Here is a 12,187-nt window from a genome sequence, read left to right on the forward strand (position 1 = left end):
TTGATATTGATATGATTTATATACATATAATTTAATATTTTTAATGTACATGTAGGCACATACTCAGCTGCAATCAGCAATTGATCCTTATAAATGTGATAATGTGAGGCTAGTTCAAGAATGTAACCAGCTTCACATAGATTTGATAAAAGAAAAGGAAAGTCATCAGAAGCAAATTAAGGATCTTAAGAAAGAAATATATAAATTGGAGCATGAATGTAATAATCTTCAACTAGTATCTTCTCGTAATTTGCATAGGATTAAAGAATTAGAGATTGAATCTGCTAAGAAGTCAAAAAAAATTTTGGAACTTCAAGGAAAGTGTTTGAAGCCAACTATCAGCAATGTAGGATTAGGTAAATTGTTTTATATTTCTATGGTTTTTGAATTACTCTTTTTTTGCAATATTTGTAGTTACATAATTACTTTTTGCTATGACAAGTAAACTTAATCCTTCATAAATGACAATATATATTACTTAATATAGTAAATGTTCTTAAATAAAAATCCTTACAAAATTTGTTCATTTTTAGGAATTTTTGAAATAAAAATTTTATATTTTCTAGAAAGTGAACCATTACCAAAATCAGGAACTAAATCTGCCCCATTACCAAATTTAAGCACAGTTGAACCAAAAATTGTTGATTTATTAAGCATGGCAGATCATAAGATGAACTGTTTAAGTCATGAGGTAACAAAATTAAAAGGAGAACTTTCTTTACAAATCGACAATGTACAAACATTAAAATGTCAGGTATATTACTGTTAATTACATCTGCATGAATTTTAATTATTGCTTGCATTTTAAAAATGTATTGTTTCTATTATATTGCATGAGTGTTCTTATTACTGCTGATTACAACTACTAACAAATGGTAATATACAATGGTATAAACACTAAACACAAGCATGGCTATTTAAATTTTGAGGAATGAAATTATTAAGTACAAAATATATTAGAAAATTATATTTACAGTTAACTACTAAGGAGAAAGAAATTTTGCGCTTGAAGAAAATGTTAGAAGGAGGTAGACCTTACACTGCAGTTTCTAAAGATTGTGCATGTAAAAGAGCAGACAACAATTTTGCAATGTCTAGTCACAATGTAGATGCTAATGAATTGAAAATTCTTCAGCAAGAAAAATTAGAATTGGAGCAGCAATTAAAAGGTAGTAGAATTATACATATATATTTCTTTTAATGTAAAGTGAAAAATGCATTATTTATACCTATTTGTATATTACATTGTACATAGAAGCTTTAAATAAACAGCATGATGCCATGTCTCAAGCACTTAAACTTGCTGATCAAAATGAGGAATTGGAAAAGGAATTGAGAGATATAGATCATATAGCTTTAGCTGTGGAGGCTGATTGTAATTCTGCAGTTAAAGAAAATAATAGAAGAGTTTCTAAATTGCAGGTAATACTTTTTATAATGTTTATAAAAATTAAATTTAGTATCTAAAGTACAAAAATTTATGTTATTGTACTTTTTTCCTTGGGATTTGTATCTCCTCAGGAAAAGTTAGAAAATGTAATGCAACGAGTACATATATTAGAAGATGAATTAACTGCTGAACGTAGAGGAGTTCAAGAATTGAGAGCAGATCTAGAAGCTTGTAGATTGGAAAAACTTAATATTGAGCATACTTTAGAATCTACTTTAGATGAAAAAAAGCAGATAACTGATAGGATAAATGAGCTAACAATAATTGGTACATAGAATATTCATTTTCACATAATTAAGAAATGTAATTAAACAATTTCACAATTGATAAGCATTTACAAAAATATTGTAGAAAAAAATTTGAACGACGAAATAGAAAGATTGGCTAAGGAAAATGAGAAACAAAGACAAGATATTATTCAGTTACAATATAACAATAAACTATTAAAGAATCAAATGAGCATACGGGAAACTTCACTAGATGACGAAGGAGTAAATTCAAAAGGAACTAAAGAGAAAGGGAGGAAGAATGATTATAATAGAGGTAAGATTGTGGAATATTATATACAAAGAAGACTTATATAATAAATTTATGCAAAATTAACAGGACAGAATAGAATAGATCTTCACGAAATATATAAAGAAAGAGAAATTCTTCAAAACGGAAGCAGTACTGGATACAACAGTGTACTAAAGCAATTAGATGAAAAAGAAATTCAAATAAATGACGTATGTATCTTAAAAATATTAATCATTGTATCTATTATCATACAATTGCTTAAAACTATTATATGCAATTTATCAGTTACAACAGGCGTTTGAACACTTGAGGAGAGAACGAGACTTTTACAGAAACGAATACAACAACGTTAAGGATAATTACAGCAAAACGATTGAAAAAGATCATGTAAAATTTTTTCGTTATTGTTTTAGTCAAAAAATATATAATAGTTTAAACTTATTGTTATTTGTATTTATCAAAATAGATTGACTTATGGTCACAACTTCGAGAATTGAAACGTCAATTGAATGAAAAAGAGAACGCATTGGATGATTTACAACGAGAAAATAAGAAACTGTTTCGCGAGAAAACTAATTTAGAGATACGCTTACAAACTTGTAAAGGTGAACATAAAGCATCTTGTCGACCCTGCAACGTGTGCAAACGAGTTAGTGCATGTAATTGTTCTCCTTCAGTTATGACAGATAGTAAGACGAAGGTAAAAATTACGCATAATTTCATGTAAAAATTGTGCAATTTATAATTCGAGAAATATTCTCATTTAAAAGAATGATACCTTTCAGGGGATTATTGAACGTTTGGAACATGAACGAGATATTGCTCAAGCGGATGTGGAACGTTTAATAGAAGAGCGTGATGCGTTGCGTGAAAGATTAAAGGTAATTAAAATATTTGAATAAAATTTCGACCGTATTAATCCTTTGCGGACGGGACGGTTCGAAGCCAAGCGTTCCGTGGGGTCGAGCCGCTGTCGTGATAGTCGTTTGAAATTGCCAGCGCACATTTCTGCCTACACGCTATTATCGTTAATAGCACTCCAAGATGCCAAATTCTGGACATATATACACGCATAGATTCTCCACAGGATAAATAAAATATTTATTTGTTTATTAACATCTTTTATACATGGGTCATAGTTGCTCCATCAGTTGTTTTCGCCGAACGCATGTATGAGCTCATCGGCCAGATTGGATGGTTTACGCAGGACACATATACGCGGCGGTAGTCCGCAAAGGGTTAATTAGTAACAGTCAATAAGATTTAGCTTCAAATAATAATGACACTTATAAATTAGATGTCAACGGAAGCACATACGTCTGAACAACGTCGGTTGAGAGAAAATTTAACCGATGTTGAAACCCGGCTAAAACAGATAGAAAAAGAACGACAAGATCTTCTACTTACGCAAGGAGCTCGTAAAGCAACCATAAATGGTCTCGAAGACCAATTACAAGATTTGCGAGAAGAATTACGACGAACCAAACAAGAATTAGGAAATCAACGCACACAATATTTTCAACTTCGGTATTATCTCGTTTTTTTTTTTAAGGAATTCGATAAATTGATACAGTGACTGTTAATATGTTATCAGTAATACACGACTCCAATATTAACATACTTTCATTCATGCAAAAAAAAAAAATTGAAAGTATTCGTTAAAAACAAATTAGGTTTTCATAATCTTTAAAAAAGAAATTTGTACTTAATTTTTATCGAGCAGTGCTTACTAGGCTGTATCTTAATGCAATACTTTCAAAATTAAGTTCCATAATTTAAAAAGTTTTCCCCACTTTGTTTTCATTACCATAGAAACATTGACTGATAAGAGTATATTAGTGAATATGAGTATTCCTCGGAAGAATGTGTTGATTTGATTTGTGTTTAATAATGATATATAAAATATCATCGATGATATAAATGCAGTCAATGTGTTAATTGTAAACTTATATTTTCTTATTTTTTAGTTATAATAAATGCATAGTAAAAATTAAATAGTAGTGTGGTCAAAACAAATTTTTATACATACATTTTTCAAAATTTATTTCTTGCGACGTAGTACTTATTTTAAATCAATGGATATATACATCATCATAAATATGTTTCAGTGCTCTACAAGATCAAACGGATCAGGCGTTGGGAGATGCTCAGAATCAATTATCGCAATCGGAGACTGAATTAAATAATACACTGGATCGCAATAGGGTGATGGAGCGACAGCAGTTGCAGTTTGAAAATCAAGTGAAGGAATTACAACAAGAAATCAGTAATCATAAAACAAATATGACGCACTTGGATCACGAAAAAGATCAATTGCTAGTAAGTAACATAAATTATATTTAAAAAATGATCAATATTGATCATGTAAAAATAAATAACTTTTGTTAGATGGTGTTAGACGAGAAGACGGAAAGAATAGCTGTCTTGGAAAGAGAAATAATGTTGAAAGATCAACAAGTAATAGGAAGTGAACATCAAATTCGCGAGCTACAGCACAAAAACGAGTGAGTACCATTTATATTCATAAAATTCGATACATTCTAGAAAATCGTATCAGTTTTCAGGAACGTAATTATTATATTCCAAGGAAATCGCTATATATTATTCGTATTTACAAAACACTGGCAGTAAAACCAAATTTGGTCAAACTATTTTTTATAATGTAAATGCAATGAAATATTCAAATGCCAAGTATAACAGTTATATTAATAAAGCTACATTTCTATAATAAGAATAGAATTAAATGATGAAAAATTCTCTGGCGCTAAAACATTAAATAAATAGGAATTCCTACAAAATTCGCACGAAACTATTCAAAGTATTTGTACAATATTATTTACAGACATATTACTTAGTAAAAAATGCACAAACAGCTATTTCAAACAGTTCATTTTATCACTACCACGGCGCTGTCCCGTATAGTCTGGTTTCTTTCGCTTAAAAGTTTATCGATTTCGCTCTTTCATTGAGAAACTTTGCTAATCTCACTGTAGGTGGCTGACAGCCACCAGGGGAAAAGAGACTATTGCTCTCTACTTCAGAAGTCTCGGAACTTTCCGTGATCCTTTTGTATCCAGGTCTGCATTCGCACCTTGCCCTTTGTTCCGACTCTTCGATCTTCCATAAGCTCTGTTTTGGCACTCTTCGTGCTACCAGCCATTCTCCAGCGGTGCATGGACCTTGTGTGTATAATTTGTAACAGATTTTATTTATCTCCACCATTCCTGGCATGGATTCACAACTGTTGGTAGTCTCTTCTGTGCACTTTTCTGAGTCCCTTAATATATTTGTGCATCCACAAACTCCATTATAGCTGATTCCATCAACAGATGGCCGTACGTTGTAATCGTACAAAACAACTTGTCCATTAGGGCAAGGTCCTCTAGTTCCTATTTTGTAACACGTTTTTTCTTGTGGAAAATACAGTCGTCCTCGTTTACAGGGCATAAGAATACAAGTTGTGGAATTCACTAGCATATAACCATTGTCACATGGTCCTTTAGTATATAGTCTGTAGCAGAATCCATTTTCATAGAGAACATGACCTGGCTTACATATACACTTGGCCCGGATTACCTCTTCACTGGTCACTGTGTTTGTTACAACAAAGTGATGCCCTTGCAGACATGGGCCAATACCACCTGTTAATGATTTATTGATATTATAAAGTAATAAACAGTATTAAGAAAATGAAAAGACTTTTTTAAGTATATCTTGAAGTATCTTACCTAACTGGTAGCACATTCCAGTTGGCTCATGGTAATGAAGTAATTTAGAGTGACAACCACACACACCACCTGGTAAAAATAGCTCTCCTAATTCTGTACATGGGCCCTTAGTGTAATGTTCGTGGCAACCACCTATGCTTTCTGGCCAATGGTATCTTCCAAGTTCTCCAATTGTAGAACAGGAACAAATTGCCAGCCCATCTTCATCTGTAGTAATGAGTTCACCCTTTGGACAAGGTCCTTTGCTGAATTTGGGGTAACATTTGCTATCTCTGGGCCAGTATACTTCTTCTTTCTCTGAACATGGCTCTGGTTCACGGCAGACACCCCACCTTTATTCAACATTCAAATATATATTCAGATATTTCTGTTATTCACTTCAAGTTATACCAGTTTATTAGTTGTCTAACCTAGACTTTCCAGAAGTCTCTGGTACAGGTGCAAAGAATTGTCCCTTCAGACAGGATGCTCTTGTGTATATCCTATGGCAAAGAGCATCTCTGGGAGACTGTGCAGTTCCTGGAGGACACCTGCATTCAGCCACAGTCCCACCTCCACCTGCAGCTGGGCCTAGTTCCATTGTTTCTGAACATGGCGCTCCAATCTTTTGAACAAATACACAATTAGGAATTCCATGGTTCATGTCAATTAAGTGAAAGAGAAAAGAAACACACAAGAAGCTGGTTCTAATGTATGTTCTATTAACAGAACTCCAGTGGCTCTGTAAAGAGAAATGCAGCACCTGCCTGGAATATTTTGTAACACTTTCCATCCGCCGGCCAAAATAACAATTGCCAACCACGTGGTTGAGCGGCACAGGGATTGCTCGACGGATCTGCCCATGGTGGTGGCATTATCGCTGACCTCACGCGAACTACTGACGTGAACCAGATTACTACCAACAGGTCCCGTAAAGCGCTGAAACGCATTCAACGAATTTAGGTTTAATTGAAAGTGAAATTAAATAGAATCTAGTCAGTTTTGAATTACATTAATATACATGGTATCTAATGTAACTGGAATGAATCTTAAAGTACATTAGCAAAATATATTAATTTTATCGTTTTTGTAAATACGGTATTTTTAGTAGCATTAGTGAGCAGAAAATATTAAGGTGGCTTATCATCATTGAGCCATCTTATATAGTAATCAGAACAGTATTTACTCATGAATTTTCTTTTGCTTATCTTTTTTTATATCCATGTGTTATGTCTGAAAATTCTTTTAAAACTGGAATATTCAATTTATTGACAAATTTTTAAATCTTATATAGTAATAATATTCATAAATGTTTTATTATTAAGAAAAGAGTAAACATGAACTAACAATCATGTCAGAATAGAGAAAAGATCGTTCAGGTCCTGTTTTCAGCTCAGTCGATCAGTGGTGCCGGAAAATAATGATTACGATAGAAAACGCCGCGTATTTGTGTCTACGTATGTCAAGATCGAGGGTACTGGTAGGAAAGAGCAAAAGCACGACAGAAATAAAATGACCATACTTTCACTGTTTCACTATGGCAATGGCATTGTCCCTGGTGGCAGGGCTCGAGATGACGACATGCATGTAGAATAAGAATACCATCAAGTGCCGCACAAGTGTTGCAAACTGAAAGCAAAAACACTTTCCTCTTTTTTCTCTTTCGACTTTGCCCGCTTGGAAACGAACGGGACGATTTTGAACTACATATATCCGGCCGGTTCTGCTAGTTTTAGATCAGACAGTCTTATCTTTTTAATGCACGCTTAAGTGCATTAAATTTGTTCATTGGAGGTTAACATTTTTTGTAATATCGAGTTGCACTCGCGATATACATATGTAGGTTATTTGGATTTAACATAACATTAAATACCGTGTTGGAATAGGATTATATATGTATATCAACGATTTTCACTTAGTGTAAAAATGAAGCAATTAAATACTTCATCGTGGAAAGTCATTAAAACGGCTATGAATGTTAACTTTAGTTATTGAGAATTAGTTTTGTGGTAATATCTGCTTATATTTTATCAACAAATTAATCTGAGTAATTCAAGAATATTTAAAGAAAAATATTTGAGCATTATGTTTTGTTGTTATCCTAATTTATGTATGTATATTACATATTTTAAAAGAATTTTTATAAACGAAAATATTAAAGAATTTTTTCAAATAAATACATTTAGTAATTTGTTCAAAATTTTTTACATACAGTAATCATTTTTTACATTGATAGTTGTTTCTTTTCAATAGAAACAATTTTTACATTCGATTCGTAGATCCCGCGAAATTATACAGAAAGATTAAAAATCTTCTTTGTTGCAATCGTCAGCAATTTAAATTTATGACAGAAGACGTCTACATTATTCATACTTCCAAAATCAAGGAAGTGATTACAGAATGTGAAGGACCTTGGCACTTAAATCTTAATAGTTGCTAGACAAGCTTTCTTCCACGACTTTCCACTGCATCGACGAAACTAGTTTTGCAGATCACTTGCTAGCGTTTTATTAATTGCATTTCCTTGTTTACTTCTCCCATTTATACACCGTGGGTGTTTCGAGTGGGTCCATAAGCATTCCGATCTAAGAAATGCCATTCAAATCTTCGTTTGGTTAGGTTATGTTTATATGATCGTATATAATATTTCTACAATTGTAGTGAGATTATAGCAATTATTCAAGCTTTTGAATTATTTTTGAGTAACTGAAATAGTTTTTTCATATTCAAAATTAAAAAAAAAATGTTTCCATTTTTTAAATAAATATATTTATTTTCTTTTTTATTCATGTTTCAATGTTTTCGAAGAGTATATTACGCGGGCATAACCTCGTGTTGTCGGTTTCATAGTAAACAAACTGGATTATTTCACGTGGTTCCGCATTGAATGCACTCATTACCGAAAGTCGCACAGTTCCGGAGAACTACAGCGCGTTGTGGAATGTCGCGTTTCCTTTTCCTGTGTAATTATTGCTCCCCATTGTCAAACCGCCGTGACTTCTACTTCGCGCAAATAAAAAGTGAGAGTACTAGTGGTGGAACCAATTAAGTAATGTTTACCTGTTCTCTGTATACACGTGTCTTTTTTGCAAATATAAATCTGTATTTTGTAATTTTGTAATATAACGTTAATTCTTTACATTTCAATGAAAATAAAACGTGACAGCTGAACTTCATGTCTCTAAAGCAAAAAGTTAGGTTAGGTATTTTTTTAAATCAATTTATATCTTTAAAAAAAGGTAACAGTTTTCTAATTTATTAAAAAAAAATTTATTAAGATCTTGCTATTTTTCTGGAATAACTGTTCAATTATGACCACCTACACCATATATAATAAGAAAAATAAAAGTTTTCATTTCGAAAAAAATTTAGTACGTACATATACTGATTTACGTTATCATTCATACTCTTTTATTAATCATTCGTTACACAATTGTCTAATTACCCGTTGGAAGATGAGAGAGAATTACATCAGAACTTCACGTTTATTGCATTTTAATTCGTGGACACATCAAGATGAATTGGTATGTTCATTTACGATAGCTAATTGACGGTGTTTGAACAAGATTACGTATATTCGAATCTGTTTTTTTATGTATACGAATATTCAGTGTTTTCAAAAGTTGTATTTTTTTATGTTAAAAATAATCTAGTAATCATATATACCTATAAATAATACATTTAATAATCAATCGATACTAAAATTGTTTTCAATATATTCGACACTTTTGATTGACCCCTCAGTGTCAATTTCTGAATGGTTATAAAGGTTATCTTAGTGGGTAGTGTAAATATTAAACAAATAATTAATAATGGAACGTGTAATAATAATTTTCATAGGATTGAATTTTATAAAATTGGTAAAACAATCGAGCTTCGAATAGTGTGTAACTATAGCGATACAGTTTGCAATAATGGCGGCTCTATTCCGTGAAAAATTATTAGTGTGGGTGTCAGGTTCATCCTTCCTACTCTGCTTAGCGTGATATCGTTTCCAAGCGGCGGAGGAACATGCGAGGAAATCGTTAGTGATATTTTATCGCGGAAAGAAACAACTATCATGAGTTCCGTAAAAGGTTACTCTCATTGCCGTGTGGATCATAACGATGACAGACGATATAGGTACGATTTTTCTGTCATTGTATTATCAGTATTATTATTGCGGGAACAAAACCACGTGTAACACAAGTTGGATTTATGAAAACATCTTTGAGAGAAATTGAGACATTTTTCCAATACCATTAAACGATCCAGCAATTTTCCAATTATTTTTCAAGAATAGTCCTGCATCACAGTAATACAAATTAATGCAATACAAAATGAGTCACAAATTCAAGTTCTTCAAATTTATTTTTTATTCTGAAACCACTTTCATAATCATATTTCATAATTTTTTCTCTTTTTTATTATTTCAACGCACTTGTTACTTTACATTGCATCCACCCATCTGTCATCTCTCGTGACGCAATCTGTCATCTCTGGTTGGATCCGTTCATGCTCCTTTCGTATCTCTTTCACGTTTAGCAGGCTACCTTTTAGTTTTTATGCGCGTTACATAATAACGGCGCACGCGATAAAAATCGAAGGCGTTATGTCAGTAGCACATCACATTGTAGAGCAGACGCTTTGTAGTCTGTTTCCTCGGGCGGTTCGACGCGATTCCATGGTACGCACCGCACGTGTATGTATTTTCGAAGGGGATCACCGTAATTATTTAACTTCGGATTTTCATTGTCAACTAACTGCTTTCTCCTTATTCGCGTGTTCGAAATCTACCGATTAGCTACCATTCGTTCTGTTAGACTGATAAAGTTCTTCTTTGTCAGTGCATAAAGTACTAGAAATTTTGTGTAAAAAAATTTGTTAAATATATAAATAAGGGATTTGGGACAGTTTGGATTCTTGGAGGTTATAGATCGATCGAATATGCACACTGGGTATTTAATGTCACTAAAATTAGGAAAAGGTATCAAATATTAATTGTTATTATATTTTATGCAAAAAAATTGTCTAAAATATCTTATTGTTTAAAGAAGATGAACCGATTTTATGTGTTCAAAACACGTGACACTGTGCTTTTTCCTTGTTTTTCTCATCTCGATGCACAAGGGTGCCAACATTATAGGCTTGATCCTTTGACGCGATTACAGTGTTAGTCAGTCAAATGTCCAATATTGGTACTGTTTTAGCAACTTCTAAATATTGTGAAAATATCTTATTAATTAGTGCATAAACCAGTAAAAAAGCAAAGTAATCCTTCCTCTACTTTTTTTTTTTTGAGATCGTAACAAGAAATCGAAGAAATCGCCGAAGAAATCGTAACTTAATAATTATGAATATCTTAAGTATGTGTTAACCCATTATTTTTCTGCTCCACGTGCTTTCACGCTAATCTAATCTATTTGCACTTCGTTATCGTCATCATTTTCTTTTAAATTATTGGTTAAAAGATGAAATCAGCTTTTCCTTGGAATTTAACCAAATTAACTAAAATTATTTTAACTGTTACTTGAACTAAAAGAAAGTCCATTTCATTATTTTTATCGAAATAAAATTTTTGTTAATTAATGAGTTCTATTAATTTAAACTTCACTTGATAAACTCATCTCTTTCATTGTGTTCTAAGTTAGACACCTAGAACCCCATTGTTGTGTCCTACTTAAATCATTCTAGCGGCAGAATTACGTAACGAGTCGTAATCACTGAGTAATACTATACAATCAATTTTCAATCTCGCAAAGATCACGACGTGACATTTGTGTTAGGCAAACGAAGCGACCTTTCAGGATTAGTCATTGTCATTATACAACTTTCACCATTTAATATGCAATAGAATGTTTATTTTAAAAAGTTAAAGTAAAAAGTTAATATTATATTATAGATAAAAAACAAATTAATGAATGAAAAAAAAATGTCTTTTGTAACGAATAATTGTATTTATGACAAGAGATTCTGTCTAAAGACAAGAATTGAAAATAATTGTTAAAAAAAAAAATTATCCATTATAAAATAGTAAATAAAAAGAATAGAATTTTTATCAGATTCATCAAATTTTTGATGAAATTGGGGAATCCCCGTGAAATTGTAGGAAGCTCGAGCAAATTTATGCGAAATCGAAATTTTACAATGCATTATTCCGAGAAAGTAACGAGTCAGCCTTTCAAGAAGTTGCAGGAAGGAATGAATAACTTGGTAATGTTAACAGGCTATATCTCTTTATGGAACATTCGTGTTTTAATTGCATCGTTACATTTTTCTCTCGATATGCGAATTATCGCGTGTTTGCCGGTTAGATTAGGTTAGGTCGGCTGGTGCTCGTTATCAGGATTCGTGTATTGGTCTCGTAAATTTTATTTCACGTTTTCAGTTCGCGATTTTGATACTGTTTGCACTATTGTGTATACTTATATTAATTAAACAGTTTTTACGCATACGATGGATAAAAAACACGAGATCTTGAATTTATTAAGAATTATAAAATTTTTTCGAAGTAATTATTTTTCCAAATCAA

General features: G+C 32.1%; 2 protein-coding genes across 2 annotated transcripts in view; one reads left to right on the forward strand and one right to left on the reverse strand.

The window, feature by feature from the left end:
• The window catches only part of LOC108571484 (centrosomal protein of 135 kDa), a 27,643-nt gene that overhangs the window by 280 nt on the left and 15,176 nt on the right, over window positions 1-12,187 (forward strand). Inside the window, exons 2-14 of the mRNA XM_017933539.1 lie at window positions 56-356; window positions 534-754; window positions 977-1,169; window positions 1,256-1,422; window positions 1,522-1,717; window positions 1,802-1,993; window positions 2,057-2,178; window positions 2,255-2,356; window positions 2,436-2,669; window positions 2,755-2,850; window positions 3,267-3,496; window positions 4,078-4,288; window positions 4,358-4,473. Coding sequence (XP_017789028.1) covers window positions 56-356; window positions 534-754; window positions 977-1,169; window positions 1,256-1,422; window positions 1,522-1,717; window positions 1,802-1,993; window positions 2,057-2,178; window positions 2,255-2,356; window positions 2,436-2,669; window positions 2,755-2,850; window positions 3,267-3,496; window positions 4,078-4,288; window positions 4,358-4,473 — 2,381 coding nt within the window. The remainder of the gene's footprint in view (window positions 1-55; window positions 357-533; window positions 755-976; window positions 1,170-1,255; window positions 1,423-1,521; window positions 1,718-1,801; window positions 1,994-2,056; window positions 2,179-2,254; window positions 2,357-2,435; window positions 2,670-2,754; window positions 2,851-3,266; window positions 3,497-4,077; window positions 4,289-4,357; window positions 4,474-12,187) is intronic.
• The window catches only part of LOC108571521, an 8,251-nt gene continuing 799 nt past the window's right edge, over window positions 4,736-12,187 (reverse strand). Inside the window, exons 2-5 of the mRNA XM_017933581.1 lie at window positions 6,444-6,615; window positions 6,108-6,301; window positions 5,698-6,029; window positions 4,736-5,610 (exon numbers count right to left, since the gene is read on the reverse strand). Of these exons, the coding sequence (XP_017789070.1) occupies window positions 4,907-5,610; window positions 5,698-6,029; window positions 6,108-6,301; window positions 6,444-6,615 (1,402 nt within the window). The 3' untranslated portion in view covers window positions 4,736-4,906. The remainder of the gene's footprint in view (window positions 5,611-5,697; window positions 6,030-6,107; window positions 6,302-6,443; window positions 6,616-12,187) is intronic.

This window comes from Habropoda laboriosa, unplaced genomic scaffold, assembly GCF_001263275.1.
Source record: "Habropoda laboriosa isolate 0110345459 unplaced genomic scaffold, ASM126327v1 scaffold40, whole genome shotgun sequence".
Taxonomy (NCBI): domain Eukaryota; kingdom Metazoa; phylum Arthropoda; class Insecta; order Hymenoptera; family Apidae; genus Habropoda; species Habropoda laboriosa.